The 21,919-nt window shown below is 38.4% G+C and overlaps 1 protein-coding gene across 2 annotated transcripts in view; it reads right to left on the bottom strand.

Moving 5' to 3' along the window:
- The window catches only part of MSR1 (macrophage scavenger receptor 1), a 66,304-nt gene that overhangs the window by 20,219 nt on the left and 24,166 nt on the right, over positions 1 to 21,919 (bottom strand). The window contains exons 6-9 of one of the 2 annotated variants that reach the window (XM_053916720.1): positions 17,911 to 17,991; positions 12,611 to 12,700; positions 8,447 to 8,500; positions 4,985 to 6,271 (exon numbers count right to left, since the gene is read on the bottom strand). In XM_053916720.1, the coding sequence (XP_053772695.1) occupies positions 6,270 to 6,271; positions 8,447 to 8,500; positions 12,611 to 12,700; positions 17,911 to 17,991 (227 nt within the window). In that variant the 3' untranslated portion in view covers positions 4,985 to 6,269. Of the gene's footprint in view, positions 1 to 4,984; positions 6,272 to 8,446; positions 8,501 to 12,610; positions 12,701 to 17,910; positions 17,992 to 21,919 lie in introns of those variants that run through there. The other variant, XM_024562724.3, reaches the window with a different exon arrangement.

The following is a 21,919-nucleotide window of genomic DNA, read 5'->3' as shown; positions in this document are numbered from 1 at the left end:
GGCATGTGATGCGTAAGAATAAGCTCACGTGTGAAAAACAGACAAACTGAAAAATGGAGTGAGACAAGAAAAGCAGGGCACAGAGTTCTCTTCGGCGTGCCATGGACTACAAAGCTGCTCCACCACTGGATTTTCAAAACTGCCAGTTAAATTAAAAGGTCTGCATTTCAAAAAGTGTATCGCTTTCTTCAAGGGCCCGTGTTCATTTATTGGGATGTCATCATTTAGAGCACTCTTATTATTATTTAATATTTTATTCCTAAGTGAGTCTTAGTTTCTTGAGTTACTTAAGAGACTATTTAAAAAAATATAAAGGAAAGTTCTATTTACCTATTCACAGGGTATTTAACATTTTGCTTTTCACTTATAACCCTAGGGCATAAAAAAACAATCGAGTCATCCATTAATATACAAAACAAAGTTAATTTAGAAAACTCACATCATAAAAAAGCATAAATTGTTATTCTTTCTGATTTCTGAAAGTGTAGTCCTCGGCTGGACCTCACAGAAGTCTTCATGTCCCTGTTTATAAGCTGTTGGGTCACTGGTAAGTGACCTAGCCTCTATGTGACTTCATTATGCATTTATAAAATAAACATAACAGGGGCGATTTCATTTTTATGACGTGTTTTGTAATTTTCTTCCAGGACTTTTGTGCAAATTGCTATAGTTCACAAATGTACTTTGATGAGGTTTGGGAGCAAAAGTCAGGTTAAGGTAAAATATAATGTTGTACCTAGTAATAGAATTTAAATTAGAAAAACCAAGACTCAAACTGCAGACTCACCACAAATATAATAGCTATGTGACTTTGCACAGGTTACGTAACTGTCTAAATCCTCATGGGAAAAACAGCAAAGTGATAGCTTCCTGTGAAGTTTAAGTGAAGGAGGTATCCTAACTGCCTGGCACAGAGGGTCACTCTATATATTATAGGCTTTATAGTTATCATTAATATTATTATTTCTTAAAAATTTAGATTTCTGGACTAATTATTGGGATGGGTGATGGCAGCACAAAATACTCATATATTTATAAAAGTTTCTCAACTGCTTTGGGCTCCAGAATCCCAAGGAGAGCTTCTGGAGTTTACATATATCTGACCACAACCCAAACCTTTGAAATCAGAATTTCTGTATGTGAATTGCAGCCATCTGCACAGGGTAAAAGCCTTGGAGGTCATTTAGATGATCTTCATGGCCTGGGAACAGCAGCTAGACCAATACAGAATATGGTATGGTTACTTAGGTCTCTAACTCTTTCACATTATGGAAAAATTGACCTAATACATTGCTGTCAATAGCAATTAGCAAGAGTATTACTAGATATTACTGGACAACACAAGGAGGTTAATCCACTTTTGGGGGGCCCTTTTTTTGCCTGCACGCTGAGATTCAGAAGGGGTGGTCCCGTCTAACCTATCACTTGGTATCTACCTGATCTGGTGGGACGAGTGTGACCCACTCTAGACACTGAAGTTATTAGTCAAAGGAAAACTCAGGGTCCAAGCAGAGACAACAGGAGTTCTTTTGAAGGAGAGAAGGAGGCATCATTTCTCAGAGAAGGCTAGATTTATAAATAATGAAGCATAGCAAGAGCTTACTGGACAATGAATATAACGCGTAAAGAGAAAGAGAGACAAGAGACAGAGACCAAGTCCAAATGAGCTCCTGGATCCCATCATGCCTGAAACAAATATAGCTCTGGAATTCTTAATTATGTGAACCAATAGATTCTATTTCTTCAATAAGCTAATTGCCATTACTTTCTGCTTTTAAAAATTCTTACAAATACATAGATTGGACTATTGGACAAAGAACATTAGAGGTGATTCCGTTCGCCATTAATTTCATCATCATTAGCTACTGCCTACTTAAACTGCATTATTCTGGCAATTTTTATTTTATAAAACACCATAGCATAAAAGAACAACACTGAAATGTGAAAACACAACATTAGCAAGAAACAAATAAAACTGAATTTGTTCTCATAACTATAAAATCACCAGAATGTCTTGAATTTATTTCTGGTACAATCTGGGCCCTCTCTGAGAACAAAAGGACAGGGAGACAGGCAGAGACAACTGAGGCAGGATCTTAGCCTTGGACTGCTGAGGCTGAGACTTGAGACTGCCCGCCAACACTGAGATAAGGGTACTCCCCAAATTCCTATTTAGAAGTCCTACCCCACAATGTGGCTGTATTTATATAGCCTCTAAAGAGATATTCGTGTTAAATGAGGTCAGAAGGTGGAGTCCTAATCAGATAGAACCGGTGTCCTGACAACACTCTGACACCGAACTTCCAGCCTCTGGAACTGTTAGAAAATAAATTTCGGTACTGTAACGCATCCGGTCTGTGTTATTCTGTTTTGGCAACCCTAGCAGACTAATATACTTCCCTTTTTATTTCTTTTTTTTTCAGTTTGTTTTGATTATTTTCAAATGAATTGAGAACTAGAGTACCTCAATGGGTATCAACTTGAAAATGTAAGCTTATCCTTTAACTTGTAAATGAGAATTAAGCAACCACACCTGCTGTGTGGTCATCTGAACATGTTAGAAACCTCTCTTTAACAAAAATAATCACTTTGTCACTGAAACACCTACTTTAAAGGGTTAGAAGACTCTTATCTAAAAATTGCAAAAGCATTTAAGGACCTACGAGATCCTTCGCAGTGGCCCTGGTGGGAACCGCGCGGTGAGAGGCAGCTGGGACCAGGACTGAACTGGACGGGCGCTGACTGCCGGGCCCATTACTGATCAATCTCTGTTGCCATGTACAAGACATCTCTGTCATACACACCATGAGGGAACCCATCTATTGTGTTCATGGGACACAGTGGGTTTTTAGCAACAATTAGTGGGCTTATTTATATAACGCTTTAAACATGACCTAGCTGTCCAGAATGAGGAGCACTCAGCTGACTTGCTAGGAGCCCACACAGCACAAGCACACTCTGCTGTGCTACCTGCTGGCTGGTGCTACTGAGAAAGTGAGGAAGTAAAAAAGAGGCACAGCGCAGTGTGGACATCCACACAGCCAAACTGTACTGAGAAATGTTGAACGTGAGCCAGTTACTGAAACAAAGACAGCATAGTGACAGGTAGCTCCTTCCCCTGCGCGTAAGTAACTCTCATTACTGATAACGGAAGCCTTGTGCGCAGTACAGGGAGACTATATTTCTCAATAATATTCATGGGGGGAGAGACTGGAGGCAATAGACAGGGGGTATATGAAGGCAGAAACATAGACAAATAAAGATTAACTGACAATGCTTTTTGGAATTTGGCCTAATGGGAGTCATGCTGTATGAATTTTTATTTCCTTCGGGTCTTCAAATTTTTAAGTCCATGTTAGAAAACCAAATTGTTCATGACAAATCTGTCCCTTGTCCTTCTTTCTCTCCCCATACCCCGTATATATTTGTGGCTTTATACAAAAAATACACAGAACCAATGTGGGACTGTTGAATGGAGTCCTCGTTACAAAGAGCAGCTTTGGAACTTGATATACTTGGCTCTGAGTTTCTGGTCTTCCACTTGCTAGCAGTAAGTAGGCTTCAGTTCCTAATCTATAAAATGAGAATTTCAATCGAACTTACCTCAAAGACTCTTCTGGAGGTGAAACTAGATAATGCATCAAAAGCCCCTGGTGCACAGCAAATGTTCTCTAAATGTTCATTATTATAATTATGTAGTGATTGGAGGAGAAGGCTTTGCATCAGTCAATTGAATGGTTTGGGAAAGACCAAAATTCATTTATGATTTAGCTGGGTCCTCAGTAGACATCAAGTGAATGACAAATTGATTGTTTGCATCACTGAGTTTCAAGATAAGATACTCTAAAGTCATATCCTAGTTATAGTACCATGGGCTTGAGAAAAGTACAGTAAAACATACCAACAATCCACACATTAGTAACACATATGTTCACAACACAGACTCATACAGTGTGTAATTGTATGGCGGGAATTCTTTTGCTTGAATGAAACACTTACCCTTACAAGTTAGGCCGAGAACACAGAAGACAAACCATGTGACTGGCATGAAAGCTTGGCTAAGACTTGCTTTCTTTTCATTATGCATGATTAAAGTTGGTATAATTTGTACATTTAAACTGGGCTTTCAGCATCTATTTTTGTCTAAGAAGGGAAGCCCTTTTCCCCTAATTTGGAAAGTAAAGCTTGCTATTTCACATACTTAAGAATCTGTTTGTAGTCTGGGGGTTCCGATAACTTGTGCATAGAACCCCTGGAACCATCTCCCAGGATCTCTGGGATGTGAGCCATTCTGTGGCTAACATGGACCAAAGCCTGTTGGCCAGTGAAAGGGGGTCAAGCTTTGCCTGCAAGCTGGATAGGAAGTTGGGTAGCAAGTCTCATCCAAATACACCATGAACAAAGAGATCCAGTGAGTCTCCAGACCTTTCCATTAACTGGACAGTCAGCGTTGCCAGTTTGCTAATATCTGGGAATGCTGGCAACTGGCTGATTCTTCCCCACACCTTCCTTTTTCTTTCTGGAGACTTGGGTGTCATGCAGTCACGCACGGACCCAGAATACCACTGACAACTCGAATTTATCTCAGCGCTGCTGCAGCTTTCTCATCAGCAGTGTCTTGGGGTCATGCTTCGTCTTTCAGCACCTGGGCTCTTGTTTTATGAGCCTGACATTTTTTCTGACCTCTGTGGACAGCTTCTGGCCTCTGGCATGCACTCTCTTTAGTTGCTGTTTTTATTTATAATTTATGCTCTTCGGCTTGGCTCAGACTCCTTGATTTGTGATCTGAACACACTTGTATTGTTCTATCAATGTAAAATCTTATTGCTTATATCCTAGAACATCTCTTTTTGTCTATGACATTCATTTGGCTTCTTAAATTGGCACTCTGCTTTCACTCCTTCCAATTACAGCTTTGAAATGTCTGTGTTAGAGCAACAAGAAAGAGCAGTTCCAGTTTAGAGAGAATACTATGAGCCATAACTTACATGTTTAAAGCAGTTTATGATCTTATAGAGCATCTTTACACACAGCATCTCATGTGATCCTCACAACAACCCTGTGAGGTGGGTGTTGAATGTCCATTTCACAGGGAAGGGAATGGAAGTGGAGAGACACAAACAGGCGCACTACTTAGAATTCTACTAGACCTGGGACTCTGTGTTAAACCTTGACAGAAGGAGGAGTTGTGAAAATGTGATCTGTTAATAGAGAATATTAAAAAAAAAAAAAGATAAAACCTCACATATTTCCTATTCTTTTTTTTTTTTTTGGTCTGCCACTTTCTTCACCCTCATAAAATATCTCCAGTTCTACTGAAATATTTATTTTTCTCCAGGATCTATGGTGGATTATTTGTAGTACAAAATACAAAGAGTTTTTCAGAATAAAAAATCATCAGTATTATTTTTTCATGATCAAAAATTCTTGCTTGAGATAGCCAGGCAATTTAAGAAAAGTTTTGTTTTTGACACCAATGTATTGAATGAGCTATTCAAGTTCCACTTTACCTCACTATAAAACTTGAAAAAAAATGCTGTAATTTAGGGACAAAGAAGACAAGAAGGTAAACTAATCAAATCAATTTAACCTTTTAATATTCTAAGGAATTTAAAAATTGTGATCTCCACTAAACATCTATAGAGCCCTATTCTTTCTCCAATATAGTTTTACATAATACAACTGGCTCTCTAAGGCCAGACACAATGGCTGTCTTATTAGTTGTAAAGTCCAGCTCCAGGGGATACAGGATGAATCTATGTTGAATGAATGAATGGATGAATGGATGGATGGCTTTTCTTTTATGTTATCCCTATCACTGGATGAGAAGAGTATTTTTGGATATTAAGAATATAACCCAATGGGTTGAATCGGTTCAGCGAGCACTGGATGAGCGGGTGGCGGAGGAGTCTGGCCTGGCTCTAAGGGCTGGCTGGAACAACATGCCAGCCCGTGCAATGGGAGGCGTCCCAGTTGGAGGTGTTAGCGGATGGTAGCGTTGGTGGGAGACTGGAGTGGGGAGAGGTATGAGCAGGAGAACAGAGGCCAAAACAGCACCCAGGCCTAGGAGAGGAAGCCATGCAGAAGCCGGGCACCACACAGGAGCCAAGGTCTTTTGGAGGAGCCACAAAGGGTTCATGGAGTCAGCTGTGCTGATGACTTGTCCAGAGGTGAAGGGCCTTTTAATGAGATGGTAGCAGAGGGTGTCCCACCCAACCCACCTGATCTTAAAAGGGCCCTGCCCTAATAGGATCAGGGAGTGGCACCGGTCCTGATGTGTACATAAAAGAGGAAATCAACTGTTACTTGTATTATATTTAAATTAAGCCTGAGAATTTATATAAAAGAATGTCTATTAAAATAATTCAATATAAACATTTATATACCAGAATTAATTAAAGATGCGGGGAGTCAGGCACTTCCATAGAGAATCAATTGATACAATTTTTTAGGAGCCATTTGCAAGTATCCCTCAAATTGTAAAATGCATGTCATTTTTGAATTATTGATTATACTTCTAGAAAATTCTCTATTAAAAATATTCCCACAAGATTATGGATAAGAATGCTGAATGTAACATTGCTTATTAAAGCCAAATCAAAGCAAGCAAAACTTTCCTAGTGTTCAGGACTAGTGGATTGAATGACATATTGTGGTAATTACAGTATCGCTGTGTAATGGGGTAACGGAGAGCCACTGGAACAAAGGTAGAGCCGTATTACTGACATGGGCAGGTGACTGGCATGTTAACTTAAATAAATAGAAGGCAAAGCATACTGTATAGATGTTTGTATATATAATCCTTTCGCTCTTTTTGAAACATAGAGTTATATGTATTCCATGGAGTCCGGAGGCTATATATACTTATACGCAGAAATACCTTAGTGCTTTCTCAAAGAAAGAATGCACATAAGCTTCAAATAGCCATGAAAATTCCTGTAATTGGAAACATTTCTGAACACATCTGAAAAAAAAATGTTCACCGCATTTGATAACCTCAGGAGACAGAAGACTTGGGTGTGTTCAGTTTACAGACTGCAAAATAAAGAAGTCCTGTATTTGCCAAGATGGGCCAGACTCAAAGTTAAGTAGCTCAGAAGAAGTCTCAGGAAAGGGAGAAGAAGTGATACAGAAGAACCAAAGATAAAGAGATGAAGATAGAGAAAAAACATGAAGCTAGGGGAGAGTTATACAAGGAACACAATTGAAAATAAATGGGGTGACAAGGAGAAGGGGAAGAAGTGGGAAAAAGTAGACAGTAGACAAAGGTAATCAGAGAAGAAAAGATATACTAATGTTTCTATTATCTTAACATAATAACAACACTAATAATCACCGAGTAACACTAAAGCACCTTGAGGAGACACACAATACTCAGTGTTATTTAGTTCAAGGGCAAACAGGCGAACACTGCAACAAATGTGGGAAATGTCATGTGGTTAGACCATACTTCAATGCCTGGCATTCGCAATGGTGACACTAAGTTGTCTAAAGGTGGCACTCATATACAGTGTTAAGATAAAATAATTGCTTTTGTTAATGTGGAGAAATTAGTACTGTATTTCTAAACAATAACTATAATGGAAAACTGCTAGATTAGTACTGTATTTCTAAACAATAACTATAATGGAAAACTCCCCTAGCTTGCCATAATCTGTCTACAGCAGACCCTTCATGGGTAATCACATGTAGTTCCTATTGAGAATACGGGGGGTAGAGGGGGGATCACTTGAATCCTGAGAAATCAAGTAGGGAATCCGTATTCCTTTTCGTGATCCTTTCATTTTATCTGTGTAGATTCAACCAGGACACAACGATTGCCTTGTGGCATGGCATTCTGAAGACATCACATTTAATATTCAGTTTTTAAGGCCCATTATGGATTCTGGACATTGCAATGTGAGGTTAACCTTCCCCACAGCAGAGAGCCCTTTTGTGAAATCTGTTCTGTTGCAGTTTTAAGGGTCTTGGATACACAGGAGCACTCTTCAAGTTTTTAGTAAAATAAAACAAAGCACAAAACCCCAGCCATCTCAGAATTAGCCTGGCAGAGCTCTTAGATTGCCCAGACTCCTATACGGAACATTCCGGTAAGCTCCGTTAATAGGCAAGGAGACGGTAATTGTTTCTATTCATAAGCTCCATTTTCCTCCACCAGATAGAAATTGGCTTGAAAATCGAACAATTTTTTTTTTATGTGGAGGTTTTAGAAAATTGTGCTCATCAAAAAACAAAATACAAATGAGAATCAAAGAGTTACATAATTTGGATCTGTTTTACTCCAATTAAACATACTTGCTGAAAACCGGGGCTGACTTCCACAGAATGTAGGGGGGTCAGTGCGGAAGTGCCTTCTCAACGTTTGCCTCCAGCCCGGACACCACCATCAGAGCTCATTTATCACGAAGGGGCGCGCACAACAGAAAACAAGAAACTATACACTTACATGCCATGCTTCTGCTCCCCTTTTCCCCCTTCTGGCCTTTCTGTCCAGGATTTCCTTGGGGGAAAATAAGCAAAAAAAGAAAACTTTTTAAATCAGGGCAAGTCACAATGCTTGCTTCAAATGGAAACAGAACAGCACAAAGTAATCTAGCATATCACTTATAACAACCTGCAGAAACTCAAATACAATAACAATGTTAATAGTCATTATTGTTATTATATTAAATATTATTATTATATTAAATATTATTATTATATTAAATATTATTATTATATCATGCTAGAATTCCCATTACCAACCCGGCACTGTTCTGGGTAGATCCTTTACAAATGTTATTTTAAATTAAGTACCAGGGCATTAAATGTCTCATTTACCTAAAAGCAGACAAAACTTAAGATGCAGTTAACTTGATTTGGGCTTATTCATCCTTTTCTTTCCCTTGTGTCTCCCATCTCAATCTAAACTGTGTTTTTCTATTCCCATTATCTACCGTGATTTCCACTTCCTTAGAGGCGTGCATCCCAAGGCTGGGCTGTGAAGGAGTTTCTGGGCATGCAATCCCTCACCTGTTGAGTCCCAAACACTGGGGGTCAGGCCCAGTAAGCTGTTTAAACAGGCCCTGTAGGTGATTTCGGTGCCTGCGGAAGTTGGAGACCCATGGACCTAAAGAAATTCTCTGCATCGCTTAGGCCAGCACTAACACTGTAGCACGTCTTGCTGGACAGAATGAATCATTCTCTGCTCTCTGCTCCCACAGCATCTGGTCCTGCTTCCTAAATGCTCATTACATACCACATGGCTTTAGAGCTAAGTGCTTCTGCATTTCCCTGTCATCTGATCTTGAGGGCAGCGGCTGGGCTATATTTATCTCCAGCACACAGTGACCTCTCATGAAACTGTGCTGACTGGGTGAATGAATGAATGAATGCATGCTCTCCCAAGTACTCTGGCTAGTGGGCATTTGTTGAACTCCAGGAGTTTGAGAGTAGAAAAAATATCTAAAACTTGTATAAGCTATAGCTAATAACCAACATGGATAGACATCTTGCGTTGTGATAAAAAAAAAAAAGGAATAAATAAAATAAGTACAGTAAATAAAAAAACAAGCTGTTAATCCAAGATACAAATAATAAAACTCAAAAAAACTGTTTGAAGCACTCAAGATGTCTATTGATTAACGGTAGTCCACTGTGATATTCATTTAGAAAGTTAATCATTATGATTTAATGTAAATAGGAAATTACAAATAAATTGTTCCAGAAGGAGTCCCAAACAAAATCTTACCGTGATTTGATTTTTATAGAAATTCTAAAACATGGGTCTTCTTATTAGTGTTGTTTTGTAGGTAAGAAAACTGAGGCACTGAGAGGCTGACTGCGAGGATTCAGAGATAGGATTCAAACATGCACCGTGCTATCTCTGACAAAAGCAAATAAGTGTGTACTATGCTATCCCTGTATTTCCTAAAAGGGCAAAGAACATATGATACATGAAATAACTGTGTGCCCCCATTAAATTCAAGGTCAAGCCACTTTGTTTAAACCCCCAATATGACAAACCTAAGATTGAGACCCTTCACATAAACTTTACAGAATCATCTCTTTGACAGAACTTTAGAAGAGAGATTGTTGTGAGGAAATGTCAACTCCGCCAGGGTGGGGAGACAGCGTGTCTTGCATCCTCATCCCGGAGCCGCGTGGGCGAGGCCCTGCAGGTGCTCTGTAAATGGGGTTAGCTGCTTCCCGTGAGTCGGATGGGTTGTGTATGACAACATGGCTCTTCTGAGGGTTATTTCTAACTTCTTCCCTCACCACTTAGAGAGAAAAGTTGTGTAAAATAGGCTGTTGGGAGATAGTGAGGTCTTAGGATTCCTAAAGTTCTGCCTCATTTCCCCTTTCTGTTTAGACTTTCTAGAAAGACAAACGGAGACAACTGTACCTGAACAACAATAAAAAAATGAAAAAATTAAAAAAGAAAGACAAATTAGTAACTCTGATTTGCTTATAGTTCACAGTGATATCCATTTATAGTTAATCATTATGATTTAATGTAAATAGGAAGTTATAAATAAACTGCACCAGAAAGAACCCCAAACAAAATCTTACCACAATTTGCCAGAGACAGTAAGTGAGTAGCTATTTGACATAGATCGTAGACTTTAAACTTAGAATACAGATAAAATGCATGTTTACCCACTTCACAGAATTACTTTTAATTATCTTGGAATCTATAAGTAGCTTTGCAATTTTGTCAGATTCAAGGTTTTTAAATATATTTATCTATTGAACACAAAGTGCCCAAATAGGAAATTCAGTAATTCCTGAGTGATGCAGATAATTTCCAACAAATTAATTAAATGGACAAACATTTCTTCCCATGTAGCCAAAAAGGCATGATTACAGCTAGACAGTTTTAGAGACGGCTGGTACATACATTCACCATTCAGTTCAGGTAATCAGGTTGCTGGTGGACACTGAGTGTAGGTTGGTCATTTGTGGCTAGCTGATTTTTTCTAAGCCCAATTAACATTGATACAGTCCGTAAACACTGATGCTGTCAACGCCAATTATAAGGGACACATGGAGAACAACGGGGGGTGGGGTGGGGTGGTAGAAATGGGAGGGAGGTGGGAAGGGCTGGGGGTTAGGCTGGGATGGGGGGAAAAGGCAGAGAACTGTACTTGAATAACAATAAAATTAGAGAAAAAAAAATACCTGGACACACCTGTTAGAATTGCTTAAATCCAAAACACTAACATAGTCAAAGGCCCGAGGATGTGTAGTAGTAGGAATTCTCATTCATTTGTGGAGTAATAGGAATTCTCATTCATTCTCATTCACATGGGAAGGCAAAATGGTATAGCCACTTTGAAAGGCAGTTTGGCCGTTTCTTATAAAGCTAAACACAGGTTTACCAGGCAATCTAGCCATCATACTTCTAGGTACATGCATGGCCACACAAAGATATGCACATGGATGCCTAAAGCAGCTTTCTTCATGATTGCCCGAACTTGGAAGTGACTAAGACGCCCCACAATAGGTGAATGGATGAATGAACTACAGTAGGGGCACACAATAGCACATACTGAGCATTGAAAAGAAATCAGCCTTCAAGCCACAAAAAGATATGCAGAACCTCAAATTGCTCAGTGAAGGAAGCCACTCTGACAAGATTACATACAGTACGACTCCAATTATATGACATTCTGGAAAAGACAAAAGTATGAAGAGAGCACAAAGATCAGTGGTTGATGGAGGTTGGGGAGGGACAGGGGCAACGATGAGCAGGTGGAACAGACCACAGGGGACGTTTGGGGGCAGTAGAACTACACTGTATGATATGTATTATAATGGGGATACATGGCATGACACATTTGTCAAAGCCCATAGAATGAGCACCACCAACAATGAACCTTAATGTAAACTGTTGACTTTGATAAATAATAATGTATCGATATTGGCTTGGCAATTGTAACACATGCATCATACTAATGCAAGATGTCAATAATAGTGGTTACTGTATGTAGATAGATGGTATATGGGAAGTCTGTAATTTTCTGTGCAATTTTTCTACAAACCTAAATGATAAAGATCCTATTTGTTTTGAAATTAGGGGGAAAAACCTGCTCAATTCTAAAATTTCTGTGCAAAATTCACAATTCAGTTTAGCCTTCTGGCTGGCATAAGGAATAGAAATATCTTCATGCACATAAATTTTAAAGGGCATGAAAAATGTTGATTACAAGTAGTAATATACAACAGCAGGTAGTTTATCTTGCATTGAATAGGATTTCAGGTCTATCTGTATTTTGCCAACTATCACCAAAACTGGCCCATTTTGGTTAAAGCATTGTTTATACTTTGCTTGTTTGTTTTTCTTTGCCAGTCTTTCCACTCTCTTTGTTCTAAAATAGATACTGTTTTTCATGGTGATTTATGGTTGTTGAAGTTTGTAAATTCTCTGCCTTTTTTTTAAGCTATTTTCCTTTGGGACACAGAAACTTTCCTTAGGAGGACAATAATCAGTTCTGAAATGTTTCAGACTGCTACACAGACTGCATGTGAATGCTACTATTCATACTGTGATGATCATTGTTTTTGTCATCTAAGAAGTATGAACAGGTGTTCACATACTCTATAAAGAAAATATACATTATCATAATACCTGGCCTCCCGGACTTCCCTGCTGGTCCTGAGAATCCGCGACTTCCAGGAAAGCCAATCGCTCCCCGATCACCTTTAAGCCCTGGGGGACCTGCATAGTCAATGGATACAAACACAGTGGTAATAATTCACATTACATATAGACTTCGGAGTATAATGAAACAATCTGGTTCCATTAATGGACATGACATAGGAGACTCTCCAAATGGAGTAATAATATCTCTCCTAATATTTCATGTGTGCCATTGGCAGATGATATAAACTGTAAGTAGAAACACTAGTGTATTTAGTACATTGTAGGTTTCCAACGAATGACATTGTTATTACAAATAAAAACGTATCAGGGGAAACAGTCTTGGCATTTTAACCAGAAGGCTTATGTCGTCTAGTATCAGAGTATTTATTTTTAAAAATTGGGCCCCTAGCTTTGGAATATGCTACTCTAGCTCTCATGGACTTGTTTTTACATATTCCATTGTAATCCCAAACAACAATGCAACTACACATACACGCATACATTTTTCTGTAGATATTATACACATATACAAAACCATGGTTTTACATACTTAAATAAAACAGCTTGTTTTTTGTACTATAAATCACTGTAGTAATTGTGAAAACTTCATATAAAAGCAAATAGTATTTTCCTGTGGAATAAAATATTCTATTCTGAAGTCCAGTAGCTTGAAATAAATTATTGCAAAACGTCATTTTAGGTGTCGTTATTAGTTCCCAGAAATTCAATTGTCAGTTACCTCCTTGGGAAACACATTATGAAAAACTGATTATATATCTTTTGCCAATGTCGATCTTTTAATATATTGCCATTAGGTTAAAGTTCCAGAATGCAGGCTTTATGGCTTATATATATTTAATTCATTAACAGTATTTTCTTAAGGTTCATTCATAGACACAGAAATTTGAGCTAACTCTTCTCTAAGAGATATTCAATTTAAGAAGTATATTATTCTAAAGAGTTAAGAAATATTATTCAATCTAGTATAAAATTTGGATTCTAACAGATAGTAAACAGATATCCAAAGCAATAAAATTATAAATTATGTTTGGAAATATTAGTAAAGTCAGGATATCTCCATTTAATTTAATTACTCAATATATGCTATTTTGTATATGTATAGATATGTTGTATATATAATATGTATATATGTCTGTATATATATGCATGTATATATAGTTATACACACTTTGTGGTATATATCAGCTGAACTTCATAGCATATGGACAAATAAAGACCTAACATCAGTTCTCAAAACAGGCTGATAGGTTAATATTTATACCTTGCTTCATTATCAAGCAAGGCAGTCAGACCTTTGCACATGCGATTCTTAGGATCTGCCTCTCAAACTTACAAATCAAAACATTGACTCTGAACTTCCTTATTTCTTTACCTTAGAACATTCTCCACTTATAGGGTGAGACTCATTTTTACCATTTTCTCAATTAATGCAAGAAAAATATACTGAGCCAGCATATTGCTCAGTCCATGCACATTGGTGGAGTTACAACTGTTCTTATCCAAACAGGTCTCCCAGTGTGGAGACAGAAGGTAAGAAAGTTAACAAATAAATGTAGAAGGTAATTATGGAGATTAAAATTTTAGAAGAATCAAGAAATGTCACAGAATGCCTTGGGAGATCAGAAGGAGCCTCTCCAAGGATGGCTCAATGAGTACATCATACTAATATACAAGAGTGACATTCATACTAATGCACAATAGTGACATTCAGAATATAGCCGTCCGACTAGGGGTTACATTACATTTTTAATAGGTGAAGGATCCATAAATGAAGCACTGTGATCCTAGAAATTACTCAATTATTAGACCTTTATTATGGCAGATGCTTACGCAGACTCTATATAGTCCATAGAGTTATGTGAATCGTTTGTATAACACTTGTTTGGAAACGTGTTTCTTTAACTATAAGCATGACTCTTGAATTTTATTCCAGGACACCAGATTCTGTGAGCCTTTCAGGTGGCAATTAGCTGATTTTCTGCAATAACCTGTGTCGAGGGGGAACGGTCTGGTCCCTGCTTCTAATCCACAGGAAACACAAGCACATTTCACATAGAATCTCAGCTATGACGTGTGTTAGGGTTTCAAGGGGCCTTACGCATCCTCCAATTCAAATCTGTCGTTTTATAGAAGCAGGAACAGAAGATGAGCGGTCCAGCCACCTCTGTGAGGCTGGTCTGGTCATTATCGACATATTCTGGGTGCCCAGCTCTGCATGGAGGCTTCTTTCTGGGGTCTGGCAGACTGGGTAAGAACATGGACTCTGCAATCCTGTCCATCTGTGTTCAAATCCTGGCTCTGCCACTTACCAGCTGCAGCATGATCTTGGGCAAGCCATTTAACCTCCCTGTGCATCTGTAAAATCGTGCATTATTTGTTCCTGTTTCATAAGTTTGATGTGAAGAGTAAAAGAGCTAATTAATGTAAAACACTTAGAAAAAATGCCTCCCATTTGACAAATGCTTTGTGTTGGCTCTTTTCCTCCTTCTGCCCTCCTCTTCCTTCTTTAATATAATCATTATTTCCACCAGCTTTTGGTGAAAGGTGCTACATTTAGTTTTATTTAACAATATGTACATAGTTAGCAGTGACGTTTTGAGATTCGCTGGCACAACACTCCTCACTCAAATGTGTGTTTTAGCAAGCACTGTCCTGGAGGAAGCCAGAGGAGAGGCCTTCCTAGGTCAGTCTGGGAGTAGAGGTGGGATGGGATGAAGACACACATGAATATAAAGACTACTAAAATACGGTTCCTGCACTCCAATATCCACAGTTATGACAGAATTTAGTTCTTCTCCAGAGACCTGATTCCTATGGTGGAAAATTCAGGCTATGTAAGAAAGTGAACAGCACCAGCCGATAGTGAAAATTCAATCAAAGGGGTCTTTGGTTCCCTCTCAAGCAAACTTATGAAGGTGGTACCTTCTGTGCATACTGGTCAGGCTGCCCTGTGATGCCACAGTGGGCGAAACCAGACCACTAAGGCCTACAGGCTGCACAAGTACACGCAGGAACTGTCTTCTTCAAAGCATTGCTGTCATGGTAGACTAACCCTAAAAGTGGTCCCCGAAGGATCTCAGATGAGATCAAGAGTCCTCGATGACGACATTCATCACCCTTATATAATTATTTACTGTGCTGTAAGTTCTATGAAGGCAGAAACTCTGCATTTCTGTGCATGAAACCCACAGAGCCTTGTAGAGCACCAGACACGCAGAAAGCGCTCAATTAACATTCTTTCAAGTAAAAGGCAATAGGTCATTCTCCCTGGCATATTTCCAAGGAAATGACATTCTGAAGTAAATTTCTATTGTTTTGAGGTAAAGCATACTCTAGCATAAATGCACCTTGTACACGAGTAACAATTGTGATGGCATTGATGATTTATGACCACTGGGATAACCACTTAAGTTTCTCAGATTTTCCTATTATTATTGTGAGCCTAGATGACTTTGACTTCACCAAGCTGAGCTTAGAGGGTCTAATAAGATGCATAGGTAGGGTTTTAGTGAACTTGCTCAAATCAGGAAGTAGAATTACCCTGACAGTTCACCATATATTCATGACTTCCTCATTCCAGTTCTCAGTATGGGGCAGTTGGGCAATTTGGCAGAGAGTGAAATAGAATGCAGCAATTAAGTAGGTAGACTCCATCGGGATTCCTGAAAACTTGAATAATTCTTCTGCTGTACACCAAACCAAATGGTGAACTAATCATCTAAAAGAGTCAACATATCACTCCAACAAATAAAACCTTTCTCTTACGAGGGCTTGGATAATGCCTGTTTGTGTAAGTGAGCGATACCAACCGCAGCAGACTCAACCCTCACTACAAGAATCAAGGCAGCTTCACAATGGCACCTGCATGGGATTAACTAAAGCTAAGGCTTTTAAATCCCTCTTTATATTTCATACACCCATAATTCAGAAACAGCTGCCAAAGATGCTCCCAGGTGAAGCTTTGAGTGGCAGGTGGAAGCCCAGTCTGGACTTTCGTGGCTGAATTATAAAGCATTGACAAGGCACTTTGCAATGGAGGAGCTGATGAACTTTCACAATGGCAGGTCCGGCAGCTGACATAATACTGGATACTTCAGCTGCTGATGAATTAACGCACCATTATTAACATCTGCTGAATGCCCATCAAATAGAAAGACTTTTCTCAATAAAGAATCTTACCTGGCAGTACTTTCAAGGGCCCACAAAATGTACATATAAATACACACATATTCATTTTTTCTTTAAAATAATTTTTAAAACTTTTTCATGTAAACTTGATATATTGGCTTTTAAAACACAATTCTACAAAGGTCAGGCAGTTGTAAAATTCATGTTTTTCATTTCTAAAAATTATTTTTCTGATGTAACCTGGACTACTCAATACATTGATCAAAAAGAAGAAAATTTTATGTAATCAAAAGACAGAAAAATTAGATAAAATGCATGGTATTTAGACAGTTCCGTCAGCACGAACCATTCCAGTTATGACGAGACCATGCAATATTCTCCCCGTTTGCAAAAAGCACGTGGGGTATTTGATTTCTAGCCAAGAAGAACATGGCAATCATGTCATTGTTGTCTTCTTAATTTTCCTGAGAGCAGAGAAAGTTTTTGCTCTTTCTCCTTTTCTGCCTTCTATTATCTTCTTTCAAAATATTGCTTTCAAGATTGCACCATAGACAGGGAAGATAATTGGAAACAATTGTGCTCTAAGTAAAATGCAATGTCTGACAACCAAAGTGAAAGTCAACTGCATTCTAGTCAGCCTTCGCATTTGGATTCCGTAGGTTTTGGCAGATGCGTTCCACTTAAGGACTATAGAAGGAATTTAATCCAATTTGCCTTTGACTTATATTAATGCATAATTTTTGCATCTTAAAAACCAGATTACTTGCAAACATATTCAGCATGAAGACGGCTGTCATATTCTCCTCCACGGGAGATGTGAAGCTAGATCGCGCCTTATGCTGACTGCTGTCCGTGATATGGACAACACTCCCTAGATTTATGCGCTTTGCGAACAGCCCCATGCGGTTACTCCGGCTAAAGTCTCTAACTTTCTCCAGGATCAGCACTTGCTGATCCACACGTTAGAGTGATCAGGCTGCTGGGACAGGTAATACGCCCCTCGATGCACACACACAGACACACACACTTCCCACAGGGAAATAAATAGCTCTCGCCCGTACGCGCATACACAGATGTGTCTTACAGAGCCCTGAAGTGCATGAGGAAGTTTGAGTAAATAGTTCCCATTACCGTACCCATTGGGCCTGGGCTGCCTCGCGGGCCGGCTTCTCCGGTGAGACCTCTATCTCCTTTTTCACCTGGGGGTCCAGGGGGACCTTTAAAAAATAAATTACAATTACTGATCATAGTTTTAAAGCGTAGATAAAACGGATCGTTCATTTGTTAAGACAATCGTGTAAGTAAAGCCGAAGCCTTTTATTTGTTACAGAATAATGCAGAATAAGTAAGACTGACCTTCCCGAACAGAGAGAGGCACACCCTGCTATGGAGCAGTGCAATGTCATATACTCACAAGGGTTGCACAGCCCTAAATTAGACAACCTCATTGTGGACACATATTTATCTGTGCCTTGCACCTTTCTGGGTTCTCAGAACTGGGGCACAGAGAAGAGACACTGAGTCAAAATCAGCACAAACCCATATTAGCACTGTGTACATACTGGACAGATTTTCCTATATTGAGTTCGAAGCCGTGTGTAAAATGTATAAGGAAAAACATATAACTTATGAGTGACGCCCTCAAGGGAAACTAAACCACACATAGCAGGCAACCAAAACACTAGAGTTGGAAGTGACAAACTCGGATATTTGTTAGGTTCGGATCAGCGTGAGTAGCAGTGTAAAAAGACTTTATTGAAGGAGTGGGATTTGAAGGGTACTTTAAACATTGAAGAGAATGAGATGAAAGAGAATTCTGGGTAAGTGGGAGAGATGCAGGGAATGGAAAACAGGTGGAAATAAGTAAAGGGATCCTTTTTCAAGTAAAATATTAAGTAGAACCCTTACTTAATATTTTATAGATACAGATATTCTAGAATAAGTTGGAGGGGTTAGAGGGAAAACTTGACTACTGGGCTTCACAATTTCCCAGGTGTCTCTGAGTACTGAGTTAGATCAACACTGACTTGAATTTCATTTGAATTTCATGTGCCCAGCAAAACAGGTACGTGATACGTGACCACTGCCTTAGAATGATGGTACCGAGCATGTCTTTAGAACCTACGGGCATCCTACTAGAATTCTCTCTTCTTCACAGAGTGCACAGGGCAAGCATTATTCTCTACATTTGCAGCAAACACTCAATTTTCTTGTCAGCTCCAAAAGGAAGAAACAAACTTGGATGGGTCATCGAATAAGTGAATAGCAATGTTTTAAAAGGCATTTCCAATTGCTGTGGTTCAGCCACATACACAGCCCAAGGACACCACACAACTATATTTAGTATCACTGGTTAGAGCTGTTTGTTTATAAGTTTTAATTGGATTGGGAGATATAACAACTGAAGAATTTTAAGAGGTAACCACATAAATAGGTAAAGATTGTCTCATGAGAAAGTAAAATCAGTCCATTTTCTGTTTCTTTGGAAGTCCTTGTCCCTGCTTCTCTCTATTCTTCTGAACTGTTCCATTTTTTAAGGTCTAACTTGAATTTTTAGAGCATTCCTTTCACAGTTACTCAATTTCTAAGATAGCATTGTTCTTCCCAGTGGTACATTGTCCGTTTATCTGCATATACAACATTGGACAGTAATGTTTTATTGTGTTTTCATTACAAAAGCAACTCTACTTATTATAGGAAATAGAAAAGCCTAGAAAAGAAGTGAGAAAGATATAATTCATAATTCTATCATTTTAAGAGAACAATCATGTACATTTTTCCTGTGTTTGTGTTTGTTATTTGTTATTGCACATTTTTTTCACATAACCATCATGTAAACTACATACTACTAGGTATTAAGTAATTAACTAGCAAATTCTCCTAAGCTATAGCTTAATGCTGGAAACATATATTTAGGTGGTGCACAAGAAATGTGGTTCTACATCAGCGGGAATCTGTGTGCATCTCCTATTCCAAGTAGAACGCTCTTCCCAGCAAAGGGAGTTTAACTTCCACACCTTGAACACAGCCGTCGACTCTGCACAGAGATGAAGGAGGCAGCAGCAGGCAAGGCAGAAAGACTCAATTTGCAGGCTGAGTTGTGCTGAGCAAATTGAAGGGAAGCAAATCCACAGTACCCAAGGATGGTGTTTTTTGTTTTGTTTTTGTTTTTTAAATGGACAATCAAAAACTTTGATTTAGTAATTCAAGCTCTAAAGCAAGATACACTGCATTTGTATATAAAGCACTGCAGGAAAAACCAGAATGTGAGAGACAGAATAAGGGACCTCCTGAGTAGATCTAGGCTCTTAGCCTCCAGATTAAGAGTTTTCACCATTTCTTTATAGTAAGAAAGACGTGAAACTCATAATCACTAATTATCCTTTCAGTTACTTTGCATGTAACTATATCTCGTAACTGTATATAGCTCTAAGGTTGGAGCACTAGTTCAATCATAACGAACACATGTTATTTTATAAGATTCTGAGTTAAAAATCCCCCTCTGTCTATTTTTGTATGAAAATACTGACACCAATTGGCAGTTACAGAATAGTCACAAAAATGTAAAGTACAGCATAGGGAATATAGTCAACAGCCCTGTAATACCTGTGTATAGTTGCCGGGTGGGCACTAAGCTTATTGGAGGAGCACTTTATAAGTTACAGAAATGTCTAACCACTATACTGTACACCTGAAACTAATATAACATTTAATGTCAACTGCAACTGAAAAATAAAAATATAACTTGAGGAATAAATCAAGAAGAACAAGAACAAAAACCTGATACCAGGCATCTGACTACCAGAGGAAGGGAACCAGGACAAAGTTTTCTTTAAAGAGTTCTAACTAGGTACATTAGATGTTAATTTTTTTATTGTTATTTTGGTCTTTATATAACATTAATCTCAGCTACTATACTCTGTTTTATTTTTAGCCATTGTTATGTCCCTTCTACTGCTAAGACCGAAATGTGGGCAGTATCTCAATAAACGTGTTTAGCATCTTACATAGTTGTGCGGATAGAAGTATAGACATAAGCCCCTTTTCTCCCAGTTTGTTGCATAGAACTTTTGAGAACATTGTCAGCCTCATGCTATCCTGCTACCTCTCAAAACAGCTCCCCTTGCTACCCCTGCTATGGTTGCCACACTCATCACCCTGAAGTCGGACTATTGCAGAATTTCTTCTTCATCTGCTCTGAAAGCATTTTGTCTATTTCATCCTCAGATTTCCTTCGATCAGCTTTTAAAAAGTGTATCTTTATCGATCTGATTGATTTGTTGATCCATGTATTATATATCTCCACTGGAACCATAAAGAAACGTAGCAATCTATTCTGCCATGTTATAGAAACAAGAATCAAGAACTTTAACTGAGGAGACTTTGAGTCCATTGTAGTCACCTTCTTTGTTTGGAATTACTATTTAGCTTCTCATAATTCTGTTTCACAATCATACCACTAACCACCTCTGAGCATCAAATGGAAAGAATGCTACCTGTCAGCTCCGTTGCTAACATATGTCAAAGGAAACTAGATTAGTAATGGCCAAAACATATGATTTTCTCGAATTCAAAAAGCCCTAAGAATTCACATTATTTTTCTTCATCTTTAATACCTCATAACTGTGAAGTTATAGGAATAATTCATAAATTCTATAGCAACAATTTTCCACGAACAAATCCCTCTATAAAACATACATATAAAATCCACTATTTAGCTCCTTCCTTATGGTAATTTTTTAAAAAGGAAATCAGATTTCTACATAGCCCCAAGATATACACTGATTTAGAATACTCAGTAATCATAAATATCATAGATTAACATTATGCAGTTTAGTGCAAAGCAAACCCAGGCATATTTTTATTTAAAATGCTCAGATGATGACATAGCACTAACCATATCTGCCTATATTTCCAGAGCTAGGCTTCGTGTCCTACTCATTATGATCATAAATTTTTATTTGTTTTCAATCTCGCCTCATATTTAGGTCATAAAAACCTGCCAAATCTTCTAGGCTCTTACTGCTTAAACCTGCCCCTTTTTTGTATTCTTCCAGTTTTCATGCTTACTGAGTTAGATATATTTGATCTGGAAGAGGCCTTAGAGACTTTAGTCAAACGTAGTTACAGAGGGTCGGAGAGAGT

The sequence above is a fragment of the Desmodus rotundus genome, chromosome 13 (genome assembly GCF_022682495.2).
Source record: "Desmodus rotundus isolate HL8 chromosome 13, HLdesRot8A.1, whole genome shotgun sequence".
Classification (NCBI taxonomy): Eukaryota; Metazoa; Chordata; class Mammalia; order Chiroptera; family Phyllostomidae; genus Desmodus; species Desmodus rotundus.
The sequence above is the reverse complement of the archived record's forward strand: the minus strand, read 5'-3'. Positions and strand labels throughout refer to the sequence as shown.